Source organism: Argiope bruennichi, chromosome 11, assembly GCF_947563725.1.
Source record: "Argiope bruennichi chromosome 11, qqArgBrue1.1, whole genome shotgun sequence".
NCBI lineage: Eukaryota > Metazoa > Arthropoda > Arachnida > Araneae > Araneidae > Argiope > Argiope bruennichi.
The window spans coordinates 62889539-62914616 of NC_079161.1; the positions used below are offsets into that span (position 1 = coordinate 62889539).

The following is a 25078-nucleotide window of genomic DNA, read 5'->3' on the forward strand; positions in this document are numbered from 1 at the left end:
CAGCACCTGTAGTTATTTTAATATATCTTTTTATACGTTTTTACTATAAAATATTGACAAATCTTTGATTTTCAATACGTCTTTTTATGCTAGGATTACTGTCTTTATCTAGGATTAAATGTTCATAAATTTTTGTTCTTATAACGTCTTACTTTTTTTTAAAGTATTATTGTTACCAATTGTTAATTTCTTAATAGCATTTTTAATACTTCTCAAATTAAATGTTTACATTTTAAAGTTTTTAACTTCTTGATGTTTATTATATGTTATAATATGTTCCAAGTAATATTATAACTAAAATCATATATTTTCTTTAAATATATGGGTACTTTAGAATATGTAAAATTAATAACTCGAATTTTCAAACATAATATATCCATATATAATAATTTTTAATTAAATTATTTTTAATGGTGAATATTTTAATATCATCTTTAAAAATTAAATTTAATTGACATTCTGATTGTTTTTATGAATCTGAAAATCTTTTTTTCTCTTTTCCCCCCTATCTCTATAATCTATACAGAGTTCAATAAGTAGTATTCATAAGTGCCTGTATGTATGTTTGTATGCTGGTGGCAGGTTAGATTTTTCGAACCAAAACTTCCAAATTTTGCAGAAATATACTTACGAAGAGTATTAAAGAGAAGAAATATATATACGAAGAGTTTTGAAGAAATATATATACGAAGAGTATTAAAGAGCACTTCAAAGGTCATTGTTTTTAAATTTCAATTAATTAAAAATAAAACGAGATTTTTGCATTTTTCCTACTAATAATTTCCAAAATTAATCCTGCACAAAAATTGTTTTTGCAACATTTTAAAGTTTTACAATCATTTTCTTAATTTTTAACATAATTTAAATTACTGTGAAATTATTTGTCTAGATTTAATTAACTTTTAAAAATATTTTAACTATATTTTACAATTTATTTTTATTGTTCCGAATGCAACACAAATCGTTTTCATTGTTTCAGCAAATAGAAATACAAACGATTAATCCTGTCATTATTTTGTGTGAACGATTAATCGATCACACACAATATTTAATCGCGTGGTTTTTTTTCTATTGTTGGAAGCTAGGTAAGAAGAAATTTATTTTAAGGCATAATTATTGTACGATGTAAGTCTCTATTATTAAAAGACTAAGTAGTCATCAGTGTAAGGCATGATTTTAATAATTTTAAATGATTTTTTATTATTATTTTTGTTATTCTTACAATGAAAATTTAACTTCAGAATAAATCAGTGTTGGTAAAATTTTAAAGTACTCTCTTTATTATTTTTGTTTTTTTCCCGTGATGTAATTCGAGGTATAGAGAGAAATTTAATGAAATTCATAACACAATGAATAGATTGCCTTAAGGTTTCTAAAATAATAATAGTATGATATATCTATCAAAATTGGAAATTTAAAAATATTTTGTTGGTGAAATCAAAAAATCAAAAAACAAGTTATGTAAAATATTTAACTGGAAGTTACTGATCTTAAAAAAGCTTTAAGTTCCAGCTTTGAAGTTCCAATTTGTTCTGCCATCTTCCATTCTGATTATACCCCATTTATATCTACTTTCAGGAGAATTCATCTGCCAAGTGTCTGACTGGGGCACAATCCAAAACAAGAGCATCCAGGTTTCCGTGGTGACCAAACCTCAAGCTCAGGTGATGCCTTTGACAGCTACCGTCAAACAAGGTGATCGCATGGTGATCACTTGCTTATCCCAAGACGACGTCCACGGTAGCTTTGGATATAATTGGGTTAAAAACAATCACATTCTGAACCCGTCCGTGGAGCCAGAAATGGTAGAAGACCTTTATCCAGCTGGAAGTCGTCTTCTCATTCTTTCAGCCCGAGCTTCGGCTACCTATACTTGCATTGTCACAAGTACAGCAGGATCTACTAGGAAAGACTGCTCTGTTACTGTAATCTCAGCAAAAGGTTAGTTAAAATAATATGTTATTTGTTATTCAGTAACATAGATTCACTTTTGAAGCTTCATCAGTGTTATTTTGAGGTTGACTTCATTTTGAATGCTAATTTGAAAATATGATCGATACCTGACCCAGAAACAGTCACTCATTACTTAGTCATATATGCTATATCAGTGAGAGGACATTTAACCCATAACTATAGATTTAATGGACACTAGTTTGTAGCTTACTGAGAAATGTTCAAATAATCCCAGTCAGTTGCAATTCAATACCTGAAATTCAATAATTATTGAGCTAGCTAGCTCTTTTAATATAATTAAATTAACTACATTAATGTAAAAATTCATACAACAAAAAATGATATCAATTTATGTTGGTCATTAAATTAAATTAAACGAGAACGTAATAACAAAAGAGACAATCATAATTCAACTCCAACAGAAAAATGTTTTTATAAAAAAGTTATAAAAAATACAATTTCTTTCCAATCGCAAAAACAAACAATAGTTATTTATAAAATTACATTAAAAAAATATAATATTCAAAACTTCTGCAAGGATTAATTTAACAATCAAATAATTACATTTTCTTGAGCTTCAAAATACATATCGTCTGCGGTTATTGTTGGCCGCCTTGCCGGCACAACGGCTGATGTATTTAGGAAGCTACAATATTGATAAAGGTACTTCAGCCCTAGCTGTAGTTTGGCATATTTAAAAAAGAAATTTATATTTTCATTGCATCAATAATAAAATTTTGTCTTAGACATTTCAATACATCCTTGCATCGTTCCAAATTATGCCTCTCTGCAATGCTGCCCTTATTGATGATACACTTCAGCATTCACATTTTTTTCGAGCATTATTAAATTCTATTGTGTTCAAGCTCGTGTTATCATTATTGTCATTGTTAAAACCACCAGACATCACAGATCAGAAGCGATAATCTCAATATTCGACTCTTTGGCGGCCTGTGCCCTATCAAAAGTCCCGTAATACGTAGCATGAAGTTCAAGAAATCTGATAACTTCAGCATTTTATTGCATAGAATTATATTATTTCCTATCCAATATAGCTGATGAATGATAAAACCCAAGATAAATGCAGAATAATTTTACTCATTTATGTTTTTAAATGTGTACATCATTTCTAAACTGTATCTGTATCGCAATCTTTACGGTATTCTTTTCTAGAAAATATAATCGTATTTCGGATTAATTAAATAATATGGAAACATAATGTCATTTTAAGTATTTCTGGTTCTCATTATTACTGACGTTCTCTAGACCATCATTATGCTTAATACAATTCTGTAATCAATTATTGTTATTGAAATTTGTTTTAAAACTTTTTTAGTAATATATTTTAGCATACAATAATATCAGGTTTACATTCGGCCAGTTATAAGACGGCCAGTAGGCAGCGCATGAACAGAAAGGAACTGATTTATGTTTGCCACAATTTTATAAGACAGATTCAGGCATTTCATGTTTGGTTATAAATTGCCATTTTGGTGTCCCTGAATTTTTTTCACTGCGTATCGTATTAAAATTATGGATGTTTAGTCAAAGAAACATGATAAAATGGGAAAAAAAGATCAGCGTACCTAAATTTAAAGAACTATAGAAAAGAATGGAAAAAGAAAATGAAAAACCACACACATACAACCTCTCATTAAAAAGAATAATGAACAAAAATTGTCAGAATTAATCTATGATAAGTGATCAATTTTTTCACGCCAAAAAAAAAAAAAAAAAAAAAAAAAAAAAACTGCCAATTTCTACAAACGAATACACAGAAAGAAAAAAAAAATACAATACAGCGGCATGTTGTTGTCCTATCGGGACAAGTACTTGCCCTCGACCGAACAGCATTTTTCAGCCTTTCTATGCATGCCCTGCCTACTGGTAGTAAAATAATTGGCCCTATAAACCGGCATTAAACAAAACAAAACAAAAAACAAAAAAACGACGAATAGAAAGATTCAAATCCAACAAAGTTCTATTATTTTTATTTTTTTTATGAAATCAGAATTCTGAAGAAACTCAACATGTTGTCAGTAGCAAACGTGTTAGGAAAATAATAATCATTTACAAAATGACATATAGAAACACAAACAATTTTTTTTATTCCCTAAAATCCCTGTAATAATTAATTTAAGAGTGATCACATTTTTCAAATTCGAAATCCATATCGTCTGCGTTATATTTATGGACGCCTTGTTAGCACGGTGGCTGATGTATTTCCAAACTTACACTGCTGAGATATTTTCTTCGTATTTATTGTAGTTTTGATATCCAAAATAGAGCTGCGTCCATTGCACAACAAAATAGATAAAAAACCAGTAATCAATGTTGGAGTAAAGGCAGTAAAACCATTTTTTCCCTCATTATTTTTAAAAATTAGTCACAATTTTAAATGTTGTTTTAAAGTTGTTTGCTATGAAAAATAAAGCTTCACTTTAAATAATTCTTCAAATATTTCAAGTCGGGCCAAAATAATAATGAAGCTTTGAAACTAAAATGATTACTTGTATAAACATTATTCCACAACTTTTTTGAAAGGAATTATTTTTATCTAAACCTTCTGACAAAATACGCTGTTATATTCTGTTCTATTAGTCATAATTAACACTGGCGATTATTGATAACAGATAGTATAATAGTTTGGCATTAGTTAGTCACAGAAATATGACTAGGAAACCATTCCAACATAGCTGCGAAGAGATACCAGGTAATTATTCTCCTGTCATAGCGCGAATCTTAGATAATTGTTTCTCATAACCGAATTAATTTGAATTGTTTGGTTGGCATTTCGTATCTGCTGTCATTGATAAACATCACTTCTATAATTATGAAACATAGTTGCTCTCTGTTGCCAAATAAATGAAGTATAATTTCAGTTGTTTCCATCGCTGCTCATTTACTTTGATGATAAATATGTCTGATTTTTGTTTTAATTTGGAACAAGAGCCATACAAGAGGTTAGAATTGAGCGGTTTATATAAATGCCAGAATTCCTTTGGTAAAATAACAATAAAATTATCGTCTGATTGTTTTAATTTGAAGTAAAAGCTTCTATCCATCTAAAATTCGTGCTCCTTTGAGGAAAAATAGCGTCGAAAAAATTGTGAAGCGAAAAAGAGAATTACTTGCAGTTTTTGTATTTTAAAATCAAAAACTACCAGGAATTAAATTTCTTTTTAAACTGTTTGGTTCGTTTCTAATCTTTGGTTGAAGGTTATGTCTTGCTAAAAGTAAGTACATAAAATTCTGGAAAGATGACAGAAACTGTGAATTAAAATAAAGATCACACAAATATACAAATTTCGAAAACTCTAAGAAAATGCCCGAAAAATAGATAACGATATTCCGTCTATAAAAATATAAAACAAAGCAAAATGAGTAAAAGAGTTTAAAAATAATGATATCACTTGTTAGCATTATATATAATGAAATTACCTTCAGAAGCATTCTTTGAACAAATATTCTTTATACTTTTATATTTAAACCTTTTAGGACAATAGATCAAATATCATCTATCAGTAGACATATGAATAGGCAAACGGTTTTAAATCAAAGCCAGGAAAAACGAATATAGCTTTAGAAATTCATAAACTTGAAGTGCACACCTGATTTCTTATATTACAGAAACTTGGAAGATATTCTGGATCAAACTGCCACTTTGAGTGAAAAATGGAGGTTCTATACGAATATCTAGCAACAATAACTTGAGAAAAACCTATAGTGAACAAGAGTGAAGTACGCAATATTCATTTTGAATGATAAATGGTGGTAGGAAACTTGTTGTCAAAGTCTTATTTTTCACGAATTTAATATTGGTCTGTTTAAACTTAAAACATATTTTCTATTGAGATCATACAATATTATCCGTGATAAAAATAAGGGAAATTCTATATTTCTCTTTTAGTATATACTTACACTTAAATTTAACATGACTTGTTTCATGTGTAAAAAGATGAAAAATAGATGCAGATTTCTTTTTTTTTTATTTATTTATTTATTTCCTGATACTATGAATTACGAAATGTTCCAAATTTATACATTTTGAATAATGATACAGCATTTTAGCATTTTCAGATTTATTTTATCAAATAAGATATATCAATACTATTAAATTTGTATCCCAACTAAGAGGGATAATTTTTTTAGCGAATTTTAATGAATAAAATTTTGGAATTATTTCTGTCAAAGCGATAACTCCAAAACACTTTGAACTACGTAAATGAAAGCTGGTATGTGGTCTTTACACAAAATTGGTAAGTTTCTGTCAAATTTCGGTCGAAATCTATTTGAAGAAGTGTGTCTGTCCGATTGGAAATGAGCAAGATCAGCATAAAATGTAAAAACGATGTATAAAATACGGGACACAGAATTAGCATCTAAATTGACATTAAAATTTAATTCATATTCTTCAAAGAAGATATGAATCATTTGTTTCTTCACCATTTGTTTGCATTTTCTGAAGTATGTAAAGCAAACAATAATTCAACAACGTTACGATATAGATAAAGGATATTTGGTATTTGTTTTCCTACTACATTTATAATTTTATAACAAAATTTCAATCGATCAATAAAATTCCATCCGAAATCTATTCTCGTTTTTTTTTTCTTTAATATGAAACATAAAACCCTCATGTACATATATATTAAACATAAAACCCTTTTTTTTATATAGTATGGGGAAATGTTTCTAGAAGATTGTCCTCTTTTCTTCTCAATAAACACAAAATCTATAATTTAGATTTAAACAAATACTTTGTTTAAAATTTAGGTAAAAAAAAGAAATAAAATATAAAATTATATGCTGAGTATTTAATTTCAATAATTCAGCAAAAGACTAAATCTTTTTTGGAGGGGTGGAGCAAAGTTGAGAAATCTGAATATCTGAAACTTTCCCATACGTTTACAATCAAATAAATGATTAGTTAATAACCAAACAAAGTTTGTGACTTAGTTTATTTCTTGTAATAGGAAATTGATGATATTGTACAACGATTCTTAATCAATTAATTCTTTTATTTTTTTTTTCTCTTTCAGGAAACACAGCAACGTGCCTTGCTGAAAAATACTTAGAAGTAAGGTGGTCGAAAACGGCGGCCAACACAGAAGATATCCAGTTTTGTCCAAAAGGATACACAGGTACATATTATAAAATTATTTCAATTTATTTTATTATTATCATTTAGAAAAAGCCACTTCTAATGTTATTTTTTTTCTTCTAAAAGATATTGAGCAAAATTAATTTTTAGTATTTTAAATGATATGATAAATATTATCAAAGATGAAAGTCGCATACCCAAAACAAATCATATATCTACGGCAAATATTTTCAGAAATTGTTTGACCTAATTTACAAAATTTGGTACATATATACAGTGGCTCAAAAAATTGAGAGTACACCTTACGTTTACTTGATAAATGCGACTTTCAATATAAATAACACATTAACGGGAAATGCAAACTAGTTTTTATTTTTACCCATAAAAAATGGTTTAATTTAGAGTAAAAATAAAGCAAAATCAACGAAAAATTTCTAAATTGAAAATTTTCAGAAGCATTTTAAATAAACATACGCAGAATTTTACCTCAAAAAATTGAGAATACACCAATGAAATTCTTGTAATATTTCGCATAGAAAGAAAGTGTCATTATTAAATTACATGTTTTTTGGCTCTTATAATGGTCTCTAAACGTCATGGTACCGATTCGACCCATTTTTGGTGGTATCTGAAGATATTTTACCCCATTCATCTTGCACCACTTGTTTTAAATGGGTTTTGTTTCTAATTTTGTATTTTTGAACCACTTTTTCGAGTATCCCCCACGAATATTCAATGGCATTGATGTCAGGGTACTGTGGTGGTGTGTGAAACTGTTGTTTACAATGAAAAAGACATCATATTTTGAAGTTACGTGTATTCTGTTTGGAGTCGTTGTCTTACTGGAAAATGAAATTTCCATCTAAACCCAAATTTTTAGCACTTTCCTTTAGATTGCTGCTACCATATGGTTCATCCAACTTGTTGCAGAAACTTTTCAAATCATAGGCAGAAGTATAAGTGCTGAAACTGTGCTAAATACCATTAAACAAGCTGGATATAAAAGTAGCATTGTTAGAGAAAAACCGTTCACCAGCTTGCAAATTCGGAAAAAGCATTTGAAGTTTGCAAAAACTCATCAATTGCAGACCAATAACCCTTGGAAAAAATCTATATTTAGTAATGAAAGAAACCTCAACATTTTTGCCAGTGACAACCATCTTACTGTATGGAGAAAGCCTAATACTGCTTTGTAACCAAAAAATGTACATCCTACAGTTAAACATGATGGTGACTCCGTGATGATTTGAGGTTACATGGTTTCATCCGGGGTAGGAAATTTAATTTTTATAGATGGCATTATAAATGATACGGGGTACTTGGATATACTTCGCAGCAATCTAAAGGAAAGTGCTAAAAATTTGGGTTTAGATGGAAATTTCATTTTCCAGTAAGACAACGACCCCAAACAGAATACACGTAACTTCAAAATATGGTGTCTTTTTCATTGTAAATAGAAGTTACACACACCACCACAGTACCCCGACATCAATGCCATTGAATATTCGTGGGTCATACCCGAAAAAGGGGTTCAAAAACACAAAATTAGAAACAAAACCCATTTAAAACAAGTGGTGCATGAAGAATGGGGTAAAATATTTTCAAATACCACCAAAAATGGGTCGAATCGGTACCATGACGATTAGAGGCCATTCGAAAAGCAAAAAGACATACAACTTAATAGTGACACTTTATTTCTATGCGTGATATTGCAAACATTTCATTGGTGTATTCTCAATTTTTTGAGGTAAAATTCTGCGTATGTTTATTTAAAATGCTTCTGAAAATTTTCAATTTAGAAATATTTCGTTGATTTTTCTTTATTTTTACTCTAAATTAAACCATTTGTTATGTGTAAAAATAAAATCATGTTTGCACTTCCCGTTAATGTGTTATTTATATTGAAAGTCGAATTTATGAAGTAAAAGTAAGGTGTACTCTCAATTTTTTGAGCCACTGTATGTACCTGGGAGGACGGGAATTCGCACCTAGAATTGATGTTTTCAGGATTTTTATTAATTAAAATTTTGCCATCTTTCCACGGTAGTTCAAAAAATATTAAAGCCAAATAACAATTTATACAGCATAAGAAACTCCATTGGAAAAAATCCATCTTTTTCATTCAATAATCATAAAAAAAATATCATTTTTTTTCAATTATGTTGATTTTTTGCCATTTTTTTTTTCAAATGTGTATTTTATGTGCATTTTACAACAATATATTTCATTGTTGGAAGGAAATTCAAATCGCTTTCAATGAAGTTATTAATATTTATTTTGACTTTTTCCGTTGTTAATGATCAAGATACGAAGATTCGAATTATTTTTCCATGTTTAATAGTTTTTGGTACAGGTCAAGTTTTTCAAAAAATGAATAAATAAATAAATACATTTTATTGTAATTACAATATTCATTTACCTTTAAAAGGAATCTATAGTGAAAATTTATAAAGAACATACATTTTTAAACACCTCTCTTTTTCCCATATTACAGCATCGCAGTGATACAACCATGGATTGCATATCAATATTAATATTGTATTATTTATAAATGCATCGGAAATCAATATTAAGGATAATTGTTTAGTGAAAAACTGTCACAATCCCAGCAATTAATTATTTTTAGAAACAAATGTATTGAAAAATTGTTTTCCTAAAACAAAGCAAAGATAAACAACAATTCAACAACTTCTTAAAGCGTGTTGTCATACTTAAATTAAGATAAAAATTCAAAAATCCTTTTTACAACACAAAATCTTGTTTATAACTCTAATACATGATAAAATTTTCAAATTTTCATAGAATTACATTAAAGTTGGATAATTTCTGAAATGTATAATACAAATATGATATAGAATAGGCGCATCATAATGCATTCCTAAAAAATATTATAAAAATGCTTTCTTTATGAATGCAGATTCAGCAGGGCTTTTTTTGACGAAAAAATTATAGTAATAAAAATGCTTAACCATTAAAATACGTTTCCTCAAAATAACAGAACTGTTTTTTTTAACTTCTAATAAAAAGATTGTTATGAAACTTCTGAAACTCTACAAAACCTTTTTTCTTTTTTAAGAAGTACTTTTTTCTTTTTCCATCAATTCACTTTGATACCATTTAATTTTGCCTGCTATAATAATTCTTTTTTAAAAAAAAGGAGGGAAATAAAGATAAAGAATATGAAAGTATAAATAATTTCATTTTTTGTTGATGCTTATTAGTTATTTTCATTAACATCTGTCTGCTAAAGTCTTCAATTAATCGATTGACTATATGTTCTATAAAACGAAAGAAGTAAAAAAACTTATGAGTTATTTTACTTTTTTCTACTTCATTACTCTTTTTTCCACTATTATACTTCAGTTTTTATTTTGCTATAACACAGAATTTTTCAGTTTTAGCAAAATATCATAATTTGGTATAATTAAGCTAGAGTTATTAAAATACACATAGTATACAAGTCTAGTGATAAATATTGTCTTTTTTTTTGGTATTAATTTTAGTGTTTATGAGCAGATGTTCATTAAATTGCTTAATATAATAAAAACTATTTTAGTGATTTAAAAAAGGAAAAAATGGAACATATAAAGAATTTAGTCATGATGAAAAAAAATTAAGGCGTTCAAAAAAAATAATAGAATAAATGATGAATAAATATATTTAAAAATTATAGTATGAATTCATTTTTATCTTTTAAAATAATTCCGATTTGAGAATTAATTTATAGTAGTAATCTTAATCTTGCAAGAAATTAAAATCACATTTAAATATTATTAAAATTATCGTATGCTTTCGCATTCAATGATGCCATATTTTGTTGTTTTAAAAAACACAAATTCAAATGTAAGGAAAATCGTCTGCGCAAAAATTGTAGATGGAAATCAAATTAAATACTTATTTTGGAGATGTTGAATATGTTAAAATAAATTATTCTTCGATTTCTTCAATTCTTTGATAGAAGTTACATTTATTTTTGTATTTTTTGAAGTGAGCTATCATCATTAATCTCTAATTAAATGTAATAATTGATGTGGCAACTGAAGATAATTTTTTTATTTATTCATTTAAAATTTAATTTATTTGAGCTTGTGAAAAACTTTATAAAAAAAATCCTTATAAATAAATTATGGTCAAAGTACCGTTTTAAGGACCGGGGGGGGATTTGGAAATTTTATTAAACATCATACATAGAAATGCATGATTTCGTCAATTTAAATCATTCTTAAAATATATTTCTTAATTTTTTTTAATTAGGCATATGCAAAAGGAACTGCAGGAATAAAGAAATCTAAATTTAGTTACCTGTATTAAATGAAATTAAATAAATTAAATGATATTAAATAAATGAAAATCTTAAAACCAGTACAGAAAAAAATAAATACAATTATTAAATCATATTAGAAACGATAAAGATCTCAACATTTATCGCATTGAAATATTTACCAAAATTTTAAATGAATTTAGATATTTATTTTTACCAAGTAGTCTGAAGATTTTCATTCACAATTGGCATGGAAATTTCAGAAAATTAATGGCAACCTCTAAAATAAAATTATTGCCCTTTCATTAAAAAAATTGAAACTGACTAAAATGAAGTTTTTATAGATGGCATAAATTGAATACTCGAAAATACAGGGTGGTCCAAAAAAAACTTCCCCTATATATGAAACCCTAGCGGCCTATCCGCTCAACCAATCGAACCAAAATTTCAGACATGGTTGTTTCAAGGTATGCGCTGAAGATTGTGATGATTCTAAACAACGCAGAGCTCACGGTTACGGTTACAGTGAGGGAATTTCGAAATTTTCGAATGGCAACCCACTTTTTCCTTGCGCAAATTGATCAACGTATTGAAAAACCACAAATGGCGTTGGAACGATTAGCGTGTGACGAAAATTGCCGCCGTAAAGCATATACAAAGAAGAGCATGATAAAGGAATAATGATAACACAGAGAGGAAAGAGAAAAAAGTTTTTATTGGAATGGAAAGTTATAATTACAGGTTTTCAACGTGTTCATCTTCGCAGGCGACAACGCATTGCATTCGGGAGATTGTGGACAACAATGCCGAACGTAACATGAAAGGAAGAATCTGCATAACTTTACGTGTTATCGCATCTTGCAATTCTGACACAGTTGCAGAATTCCATTATTCCTGAATTGCAGCAACGAAATGTCATTAGGGACATTGCATGGATGCAAGATGGGGCTCCTCCACTCGTCGCACAATGTGTTCGACCAGTGCTGCAACAACAGTTGGTGATAGTATCATCTCTAGCAACTTTGCAGTTTCGTGGCCACCGCGATCCCCCGACTCACTCCTATGGATTTCTGGTTCTGGGGTTATCTGAAATCTAAGGTGTATACGCCTGGTTCACGAGATGTGTCAGAATTGCAAGATGTCACAACACGTGGAGTTATGCGGATTCCTCCTTTCATGTTACGTTCGGCATTGTTATCCACAATCTCCCGAATGCAATGCGTTGTCGCCTGCGAAGATGAACACGTTGAAAACTTGTAATTATAACTTTCCATTCCAATAAAAAACTTTTTTTCTCTTTCCTCTCTGTGTTGTCATTAGTCCTTTATAATGCTCTTCTTTGCATATGCTTTACGGCGGCAATTTTCGTCACACGCTAATCGTTCCAACGCCATTTGTGGTTTTTCAATACGCTGATCAATTTGCGCAAGGAAAAAGTGGGTGTTGCCATTCGAAAATTTCGAAATTCTCTCACTGTAACCGTAACCGTGAGCTCTGCGTTGTTTAGAATCATCACAATCTCCAGCGCATACCTTGAAACAACCATGTCTGAAATTTTGGTTCGATTGGTTGAGCGGGTAGGCCGCTAGGGTTTCATATATAGGGGAAGTTTTTTTTGGACCACCCTGTATATTACAGTGTTATTTCAGATTATGGAATGCAACAAAAAATATATTTTATATCTCAATTTTTAATCTTAATTTCATAATTCATTAATTATAATTTATTTTTAATTTTTTGAAAGTATTTTTTTTTACAAATTTATAAAAGATGGCATAAGTAGTGTAGAATAAAAATTTATTTTATTTATCTATTAACTGATTATTGAGAACTAGAAATTTTGAAGAGCGTGCTATCATTGAGAGAATTTGAATATAAAAAATTTCAGAATTCCATTACATCAGGGAGAGAGTAAAAATTCAATTTCAAATTTGTTTTTAAAAACTTAAAAGCATGAAACAAGTTAAATTAAGCAAAACTGTAGCGTTAAATAATGAATTCTGATGGAATTTTTCGTTTGCCCTGCAGTGCATGACTTTTTATTTTATTTTATTTTTACAATATATATATATATATATATATATATATATATATATGCGCGTTTCAATAGCTACATATTAATCAAGAATTTTTTTTTTAATTTAAAGTATTTTTTCGTGAAATTTAAAAAAAATGTGCTAATCGGCTATATTATTAATTAAACAATGTCCCAGTGACACAAATCAAAATATTATATTTCTGCAATGAAAATAAATCTTTTTTTACCGATATATTTTTTACAAAGCAAAAAAAAAAAGTATTTTGATTGTATTTTTTTGTGTTAGGACTATTTATGCAACAACCGTCCTAGTATTTTTTTCCAACTTTTCTGTTTAAATCTAATCCTAGTGCCGCTATTAGGATACCGGTCTTTTCTACAATTTTTTTTATCAAAAACCATATAAAAAAGAATTTCCAAGCATTCATTGTTATCCTTTGGAACAATCATGAGAAATTTATAAATGAAAATAAAAACCTTAGCCAAATGGCTACACTATGCACTGAAGGGTTAATTCTACATTTATTGCTTGATGAGGTACTAATAAATAAAAAAAAATGATTTGATAGCTTTGACAAATTTTTAATTATGCGATTTCCGATGAGTCCGAAAAACATTTTATGGGCTTTTATTTACTGTATCTTTAGTAAATTTTTGATAATTATTAGTAAATTTTTGATAATTATTAGTAAATTTTTGATTAATGTATTTTTAATAATGTTTAGTAACTGTTTGATAATGTAAAATTAATATAAAAATTTGATAATATAATCAAAATCAGATAAATTATCCATATTAATTTTTAATTTTAATAATTGTTCTTGAAAACGTTCTTAACCCTTTTAGTGCCCAACGACAATAATCCTTCTTGAGCGACACTTGCTAATGACGATATATCGTTACGTACGCGAGAGTACTCTACTTTTCAAAAAATATTGAAATAGGATTGGCATTAATTTATTGTTCCAATGTTTCGTAATATGTTTTTTTTTAATTTTGAAAACATTTTTATTTTGCCTTTGTTTTTTTATGAGCTTCTTCCTAACAAATTCGGCTGGCATTCCTCGTGAAAGTATGATATTATCGTCCGACATTAATAGGGTTAAATATACATTCAAACTGTATCTATTTGCTATGATACTTCACATATACGTGCATAAAACCAGCATAAATAGTCTCCTTAAAATTTTCTCGCGCACTCATTAATAAATGTGTCTTCCCAACCCCTTTCCCACTACATAAAAATTTTGGATCTATGGCTAGGCTGTAAACAGCACGAGTGCTTAGATTTATAACACAAGTGATCAGATATTTTTTTGTTCAGTGTTCTCCAAATAAGTGTTTTGTGTTTCATAGTAAATTGAAGAAAATTAAAGATACAATTTAGTTCCATTTTTTTCGAGTAATGGGAATCATAATTTCACTCAAAATTACTATTTAAGTAACAAGACTGCATATCAAATATCATTTATTTGGGTAATTGCATTTTTTAGTTATAGCACTTACATAAATCCAAAAGGAAACAGATTGATGGTCAATTTTTGACGAATTTGGTTCAAATTTTGATCTAAATCTAATTTTAGGATACTAAAATTGTAGATCACATTTTGTCCATTTAGCTCTTGTAATTATTTCGTGTTGTAATTATGATACGTATTTAGAGACAAACTGTCTCCAAATGGTTTTCATTCGAAAACCGAAGAAAAAAAAATCTTACAATTTGTATTTAAAAAAACACATACCAAATTGTACTGTTTAGATCAACATATTTTCGCATCACAAAGCGACAGATAAACAGAAATACAAAAAAAAAAAAAATCGAATTTGGAATGATCCAAAACGGGAGAATTCGTCAAAATCTCGAGGTCGCCTTTTTTATAATTTTTTTGTTATATGTATAATTCTTCTTTTCTGTATATTTAATATAAGAAAAAATAAAATTCATATTAGTAAAAATTTTTAATGTGGCAGTTACCATTTATATCGAATAAAAACATTTTAAAAATCAATAATTACTGTATATATTTATTGATATTTTGAAGAAAAATATTACCCACATTTTTATTAATTCTATTTTAATATTCCTGGAAAATTATAAAATACTTATATTTGCATAACAGGTATTGTAGCTGCATATCTTGAAAGTTTTAAATATATAATTAAATAACAGTTAAATAACAATTGTAACGATAAGGGACAATTGTTATTGGTATCATTAAATGAGCAAGCCTATCTTTATATTTTATTTATTATTATTTTTTGAAATTTAGAAGAAAATTCGAATTTTCTTTAACATTAATTATTAAAAGCACCATCCGTCTGGATTAGACACTGAGTCCCCATCAGTTGACAGTAATTTATCCGAAATGTGACCGTTATTTAAAGCCGCAGCCGACTGGATTAAACACTGGGTCCCCATCAGTTGACAGCAATTTATCCGAAATGTGACCGTTATTTAAAGCCGCAGCCGACTGGATTAGACACTGGGTCCCCATCAGTTGACAGTAATTTATCCGAAATGTGACCGTTATTTAAAGCCGCAGCCGACTGGATTAAACACTGGGTCCCCATCAGTTGACAGCAATTTATCCGAAATGTGACCGTTATTTAAAGCCGCAGCCGACTGGATTAAACACTGGGTCCCCATCAGTTGACAGCAATTTATCCGAAATGTGACCGTTATTTAAAGCCGCAGCCGACTGGATTAGACACTGAGTCCCCATCAGTTGACAGTAATTTATCCGAAATGTGACCGTTATTTAAAGCCGCAGCCGACTGGATTAAACACTGGGTCCCCATCAGTTGACAGCAATTTATCCGAAATGTGACCGTTATTTAAAGCCGCAGCCGACTGGATTAGACACTGGGTCCCCATCAGTTGACAGTAATTTATCCGAAATGTGACCGTTATTTAAAGCCGCAGCCGACTGGATTAAACACTGGGTCCCCATCAGTTGACAGCAATTTATCCGAAATGTGACCGTTATTTAAAGCCGCAGCCGACTGGATTAGACACTGGGTCCCCATCAGTTGACAGCAATTTATCCGAAATGTGACCGTTATTTAAAGCCGCAGCCGACTGGATTAGACACTGGGTCCCCATCAGTTGACAGTAATTTATCCGAAATGTGACCGTTATTTAAAGCCGCAGCCGACTGGATTAGACACTGGGTCCCCATCAGTTGACAGCAATTTATCCGAAATGTGACCGTTATTTAAAGCCGCAGCCGACTGGATTAGACACTGGGTCCTCATCAGTTGACAGTAATTTATCCGAAATGTGACCGTTATTTAAAGCCGCAGCCGACTGGATTAAACACTGGGTCCTCATCAGTTGACAGCAATTTATCCGAAATGTGACCGTTATTTAAAGCCGCAGCCGACTGGATTAGACACTGAGTCCCCATCAGTTGACAGCAATTTATCCGAAATGTGACCGTTATTTAAAGCCGCAGCCGACTGGATTAGACACTGGGTCCCCATCAGTTGACAGTAATTTATCCGAAATGTGACCGTTATTTAAAGCCGCAGCCGACTGGATTAGACACTGGGTCCTCATCAGTTGACAGTAATTTATCCGAAATGTGACCGTTATTTAAAGCCGCAGCCGACTGGATTAAACACTGGGTCCCCATCAGTTGACAGTAATTTATCCGAAATGTGACCGTTATTTAAAGCCGCAGCCGACTGGATTAAACACTGGGTCCCCATCAGTTGACAGCAATTTATCCGAAATGTGACCTTTATTTAAAGCCGCAGCCGACTGGATTAGACACTGGGTCCCCATCAGTTGACAGTAATTTATCCGAAATGTGACCGTTATTTAAATCCGCAGCCGACTGGATTAAACACTGGGTCCCCATCAGTTGACAGCAATTTATCCGAAATGTGACCGTTATTTAAATCCGCAGCCGACTGGATTAAACACTGGGTCCCCATCAGTTGACAGTAATTTATCCGAAATGTGACCGTTATTTAAAGCCGCAGCCGACTGGATTAGACACTGGGTCCTCATCAGTTGACAGTAATTTATCCGAAATGTGACCGTTATTTAAAGCCGCAGCCGACTGGATTAAACACTGGGTCCTCATCAGTTGACAGCAATTTATCCGAAATGTGATCGCTATTAGCTCATTACTGGAGAGTAGGAATTTCCTTACGAGGCTAGAGACATGGAGTCAAAATGACTCCGTTGTCATTTTTCTTTTTTGTCTTTTGTAAACAGCATTGGAATTCATTTTCGAAACAAAATACATTCTAGAAATCATGTAGTTACCAAAAATATTAATATTAAAAGGGTTAAATATAATAATATTAAATGTTGGAAAGATGTTATAAGAAAAGCCAAAACAATCTTTTAATGAGTATTTACTTCGTTTGGATATTATGAAATTACACTAATTTTAGTAATTGTTAGTATTTTACAAAAAAAATGAAGAATATAATTTAAAAATACAATAAAGAAGTAATAAAGAAATATTTTTAAAATATTATTCTAAGAATATTTCTTTATTCTTTTTGCATTATTCAAATTAAAAACAGTTCCTGAGACATGGAGTCAATAATTCCATCAAGAATAACAAAATCTTTAAAAAAGAATAACTCGGTTAGAAGCAAATATTCATGCTTTGACATGTTAGACTTTTGCCTACGTACTGTTGAAAGAACAACTTGAAGGTACTGAAGAGATGATTGTATTCAAGGACAAAATACAATGTGATAGTTAAAGCTAACGAACAACGCTGAGTACTTTTGACTCCCGTCTGTAGTTAAGGGTAAAAATACAATATTATATATATATATATATATATATATATATATATATATATATATATATATATATATATATATATATATATATATATATATATATATATATATATATATATATAATCAAACACAAGACAATAAAGCAGTAAGTTATTCGGCAATATGTATTGCCATGTTTATTGCGTGACGATTACATTAAGTAAAATGCCTCCAATATATCTTTTTAGTTTTAAAATTTTAAATCATATACAACAATCAAATAGTTTGTCACTATTTCATTAAAATTCATACGCTTGACAAATATATATATATATATATATATTTGGTTCTCGATGTATAAACTCCTTGTGTGCCAACAAGTATACCACAAGGCTTACAGATGTAAGTCAGTACACAATTGATAGTAGAATAAATTTCAAATATAAGGAAGCAGGCACAAATGCGAAGAAAGAAGAAAGAAAATTCACAAATATATTGGACCATATTTTACTTGAAACAACTTTAAAAGTACAAATTTGAAACGTAACGTGTTAAATATGTATTAATTCATCGACTTTCTGTTTTCTTTTTATTTAGAAAGAGATCTAAGAAATTGAGCTTTTAGCATTATTTAGCTGCTATGCCTTTTACTGATATAATACAATTCTTCCATTTGTTTAGAGTGTACTTTGTCATTTGTTAAGCTAAACAAAAGCATTTATATTTATTATTGTGTTAAGAATCTTTTTCCCCCTTAACTAAGCGTTTAATGAAAAGAAAAAAATCGTTTGCAAAACATTTCATTATTGAGAGACAAAACATCGTCTTCAAAAACTTTAATGTTTATTTCATTTGTAATTTTTTTTAATGTTTGACATCGTTTGTAATTATTTTTTCATGTTTTATTTGTTCATTTATTTAGTATTCTTCCATTTTCTTGTGTTTACAGAAGCTCATTTTGAATTCCGATTAAAATAGAAACTCATTTTAGGTAAAACAAGCTTGTTTTATTTATGTAAAAATGTTAATTACAGTAGCTCATGTTTCTTTATAAGTGAATATATCATTACTTATATAGCGTGATTGTTAATGTATTTTATGAGTTTTTCTCCCCTTGAAATAAAAAGAGTCCCTGGATCACAACAATTACTTTACGTCTTTGATGACTTTAATTACATCAAATTCTTAAGTTTTAATGTTAAAGAAAACAAATCAACCGTCTATAATTTGTTACAAAAGATTTTTAAAATTTGACTATTTTAAGTAAAGATTAAGATGCCCTTTTAAAGCTTTTGCTAAAAATATCAATCTCATTCTAGTTCATTCGTTCACTCGCTGAAGAATCCTGTTAGTGGCGGCAGTTTTCTTTTCCATACGTTTCTTTATTTATCCGTTCACATTATTATTACCAATAATGTCATCTTTGGAAAATATAGATATCGGACACCCGTCAAAATTATTATTTTATACAGGAATCCATTAATTACCTGTAAGAGATTATAGTAGTAGAGATATTTTACTAACCCTTTGCACGCGGTAAAGTAATTCGATACATAATTATACTCTCAAATATTAAACCTTATTTAGTGATCCAAAAAATAAAAATATATAAGTTGAATTTTATGAGTTTTAAAAATTTAAGTTGAATTTCCCTGAAAAAGTAATCTACATCTTCTTACAACTCTGTAAGCAATTTAACAATAAAAATTTTTAAAAAATAAATAAATAAAATGTTAAAATGATGCACCGTCTTGAATGGTGAGTGAGTGTCACCCTCTGAGTGCAAAGAGTTAATACACATAATTTAATTTTCCGCATTTATTATTCACTTGCCGCCTTTGATGACCATTCTGTGACTTCGTCTTAATTTCTTCCTCAACAAAATAATTTTAACTTCCAAATTTTATAAGCTTATAACTTGCATTATTTTAGAAACCTTTACAATTCTATTATTTTCTGCCTATATCTTTTTGCATCTAATTATATCTCAGAAAAGAAAAGTAGTAGTTAAAAATAGGAACACTTTAACATTTTTTATCGTTCCTTGCTTCTAACGTTAAACTAAAAAGTAAATACAACAAAATTTACCAAAAATTATTAAAAGCATGCCTAATAGGGAAACTTATTCAATATGGGAAATAAGACAAATTGGTTTTTGGTAATAATCTAATATATAAAAATGAATTTTTGTTTGTTCGTATTTCATACGCTGCAGTACCGTTCATCCGATTGCGATAAAACTTTGACAACTTAGTGCCTGCACTTGCGCTAATGTTATAGGCATAGTGCAATTATTATATCTAATAAATAAAAATGGATTTTTGTTTTTTTCTTATTTTATGTGCTGCCGTATTGTTCATCCGATTGCGATAAAACTTTGACAACTTAGTGCTTGCACTTGCGCTAAGTTTATAGGCATAGTGCAATTATTATATCTAATAAATAAAAATGGATTTTTGTTTTTTTCTTATTTTATGTGCTGCCGTATTGTTCATCCGATTGCGATAAAACTTTGACAACTTAGTGCTTGCACTTGCGCTAAGTTTATAGGCATAGTGCAATTATTATATCTAATAAATAAAAATGGATTTTTGTTTTTTTCTTATTTTATGTGCTGCCGTATTGTTCATCCGATTGCGATAAAACGTTGACAACTTAGTGCCTGCACTTGCACTAAGTTTATAGGCATAGTGCAATTATTATATCTAATAAATAAAAATGGATTTTTGTTTTTTTCTTATTTTATGTGCTGCCGTATTGTTCATCCGATTGCGATAAAACTTTGACAACTTAGTGCTTGCACTTGCGCTAAGTTTATAGGCATAGTGCAATTATTATATCTAATAAATAAAAATGGATTTTTGTTTTTTTCTTATTTTATGTGCTGCTGTATTGTTCATCCGATTGCGATAAAACTTTGACAACTTAGTGCTTGCACTTGCGCTAAGTTTATAGGCATAGTGCAATTATTATATCTAATAAATAAAAATGGATTTTTGTTTTTTTCTTATTTTATGTGCTGCCGTATTGTTCATCCGATTGCGATAAAACTTTGACAACTTAGTGCCTGCACTTGCGCTAATGTTATAGGCATAGTGCAATTATTATATCTAATAAATAAAAATGGATTTTTGTTTTTTTCTTATTTTATGTGCTGCCGTATTGTTCATCCGATTGCGATAAAACTTTGACAACTTAGTGCTTGCACTTGCGCTAAGTTTATAGGCATAGTGCAATTATTATATCTAATAAATAAAAATGGATTTTTGTTTTTTCTTATTTTATGTGCTGCCGTATTGTTCATCCGATTGCGATAAAACTTTGACAACTTAGTGCCTGCACTTGCGCTAATGTTATAGGCATAGTGCAATTATTATATCTAATAAATAAAAATGGATTTTTGTTTTTTCGTATTTTATGCACTACCGTACCGTTCATCATATGGTGATGAAACTTTGCCAACTTAACGCTTTGAACCTAGAAAATCCATATTTTTCACATGGCCATTTGTATGTTGCATGCTCACGAGTCGGATACCCATAAAATTTATTTGTTTTTGGTGAAGACGGAAAAACAAAAAATATTGTCTGCTCTGAAAAACTTGAATAATAAAGTTTTAAAAAAATGAATAAATATTATTTATACTTCTTTATATATCATTCAATTTCAATGAATGCATTCATTGTCGACACGATAATAAATATTATCCTTCCTATCATTCTTAATTAAACAAGATAGCTGTTTCAAATTTCAAATGATATTTCCAAAATTATTTCTTTTGTGGTAGCAACGCACCGGGTACCAGCTAATATTACATAATAATAATACAATATTTTTATGTGGTCATAATAATAATATAAATCATACTATTTCAGAAGCCTTGCTCCATTCTGTTACTCAGCAATACATTTCCCTAATATTTCTCTTTAAATATTTATACATCGTATCATATTATAGAAAAGAGGCGCAGTGTTAAGAAATGCGTTAAAAAAAAATTCACTATTGTTTCATTTTGAAGTTAAATCTAAATTGCAGATACAACGAAGTTTGAAATAAAATTTCCAAGCATGCTTTAAGTTTATATCTACTCAACATGAAAAAAAAATCTTCATCTTCAACAACAGCAACGTGAGGGGAAAGGCCAAGGTGAATATTAATAGAAAGAATTAAAAAAAATTTAAATATATCGGTTTAAAATACGCTTCCAGTATTTTTATAAATTCATTAAAAATTGTAAATAATGAATGGGTGCGATTGAAAATAATTTTTCGAATTTTAACATGATATAAAAATAATTTCTTTGCTGTTATATTTTCGGAATTTATAATGAATAAAATTCAAAATTTTTCTTAATTTTAATTAATTAAAGTTCAAATTCAAATTCTTAAAAATGTTTTTCAACTGTGCGCTCCTACCCTTCAAAATATATCCCTTGTAGCACACAGATATTGTACAATATTGTATAACTTTGATTAATATTCGCAATATTGTATAATATAGTGTTAGTGATTAATATCATATAATATAGCACAATATTGTACAATATTATACAACAGGCTTTGCTACTTGGGATATGTGCTAAGTAAGATAGGCTATATCAAACGATCTGGCATTTAAAGCATCATCATGCACGCACTATCTCCTTTGTTAGTAGTAGAGATAAGTATGCAGGTTTTATTAATGATATTTTTATGGCAACTTTTTGGATATTCTCTTAGTATAATGTTATTTTATGACAGAATAGCAGGCGTTAATTTATTACCTATAATATTTCAGGTGAAGTAAGGAGACACTGCAACCTTAAAAAGAACAATGAAGCTGCTTGGGGAGAACCTGATTACTCCCGTTGTCTTTCAAGTGAATTCCAAATAATCCAGAACAAGGTATGAAATAATTTTTATCAAGCCGTTGTGGTACTATTTTTATACTGGCGTTCACAGGAGGCCAACTAATGCGCGCAATGGAAGGTCACGCCTATCTCAGGAACATCAAGTGATCCCATTGGGAAAAGGGCAGATAGTTGTCTTATATGGACAACTATTTGCCATTATCCCATTGCAGTCACGTGATGTTCCTGAGGTAGGCGTGACCTTCTATTGCGCGTATTAGTTGGCCATGTCTGAACGTTGTGTAGTGAAAGCTTATAAACCAGCTAACAGCTACGCTATACGGACAATTACTTTTGTATTGTGGTCATGTTACTCGGCTGTGAACCACAAGGTCCCAGGTTCTATCGTCGCCAATTCAACTTCCACATTGGTGACCTCGGACGCTGAACTTTCAACTTTCGTACAGCTGTTGTGGCGCCATCTATTCACAGCAACCCAAAGTCGTCAGATTCACTTGACGCAGCAGCCCAACGTCGTCAGACTCACTTGACGCAGCAACACAAAGCCGTCAGACTCACTCGGCGCAACAGCATCAGCAACAGCAGTCACTCACCCACACACGCTCGCCACAACGCTTGGCGCTTCTCAAATGCTCAAATGGATACAGACGCTTTAGATTCAGCAGGAAAATACATCACCACTCAACAGCCATATCGTTCGTCTCACCTCCGACTCACTGGAGGGAGAGTCTGTAGTGAAAGCTTATAAACCAGTTAACAGCTACGCTACACCGGAAATTGCTTTTGTATTGTTGTCATGTTACTTGGCTGCGAACCACAAGGCCCCAGGTTCTATCCTCGCCAATTCAACTTCCACAGTTGCTTTATGTCAAAATATACTTATATGTCATATCGTATTTCAAACATTTTTATAATCAGATATGTTTCTCTTAATTTGTATGATAAAGTTTGTTATTTATTATATTACAGAGCAGAGGATAATATTAATAGAATCATTTTCTATTAAAATCTTTATTTAGTGAATTTCTTATACATTTTAAAAATCTGTGCTAAAGTTCTGTGTGTTAAGTACTTAATTTAGGTGCAAATAAATAGCCTATAGTGCGTTTAATAACCACCAAATAGCAGCGTTATAAGTCAACATCAAGGTCAATACTTAAATTAATTAGAAACTTCGACTTTATGGAAGCACTATTTTTGTAATAATGATATTATATTATTTGGCAATGTTTGAAATTTGAAAGATAATCGGAAAGATACAAAAAAGTTTAAAAATAATTTTGTCAAATATCTTTGAGCATAATATTAAAGAAAAAAACCGAGAAAAAAAGAGAAAAAAAGTATAGCATATCAAAAGGCAAAACAAATAAGTATTTTATATATACAAACATATGGACCATTTTCAATCTTCTACGAATCACTTAGCGCCTTACGTCGTCATCTTTACTAGTCTCTAGCAAATTTCCAAAAAAAGAAATAAGCTTGTGCTGCAGTCCAACAACTGAATGACGAATTTAATAGAACTGGACTCCAAAATTCCAATGGATCTCAAGGCGTTTGAATTAATACAGAACAATGAGAAAATTGGCAGGTCTTATAAGTCAATCATCTAACTCTCCGACCCGCCCTAAGGCACATGGATTGAAACCATAAAACTGAATGACCGGACCGCCGCAACAGCAATTGGCGGGAACTGTGGTTGAGTCCTAAGGGCCGCCACCGGTCACGGTACAACCCCTCCCCGAAGGAAGTACGTCCCGTCATCGATGGGAGGAGCCAGATCCCCCATTAGTGTACCCTCCAGGGTGGAGAGATCCAACCACCATGCCGGAAGCATCTCATCCTCATTTCGAAGTGCCCCCCCCCGAGGGACTGGCAGGTCTTATAAGTATCACCACTAAAAAAAGAGTTAAAACTCCTAAAATATATAACATTTCTCATTTAGAATATTTTTTGCACGGGAATGAAACATCGCAATTAAAGCAGTAGCACATTTATCTCTAATCATATTATTAATTTTTTATTAAATAATAATTTTAATTTTGCTTCGTCATTACTAATTAATGAAATACGAAATAACTATTAATAGGCTTTCCATTTTTCTTATATAATATGCATGAAGTA

At 30.1% G+C, this 25078-nt stretch overlaps 1 protein-coding gene across 1 annotated transcript in view; it reads left to right on the plus strand.

Moving 5' to 3' along the window:
- The window catches only part of LOC129956574 (uncharacterized), a 634064-nt gene that overhangs the window by 469220 nt on the left and 139766 nt on the right, over window positions 1–25078 (plus strand). The window contains exons 8-10 of the mRNA XM_056068502.1: window positions 1579–1941; window positions 6996–7097; window positions 22882–22988. Of these exons, the coding sequence (XP_055924477.1) occupies window positions 1579–1941; window positions 6996–7097; window positions 22882–22988 (572 nt within the window). The remainder of the gene's footprint in view (window positions 1–1578; window positions 1942–6995; window positions 7098–22881; window positions 22989–25078) is intronic.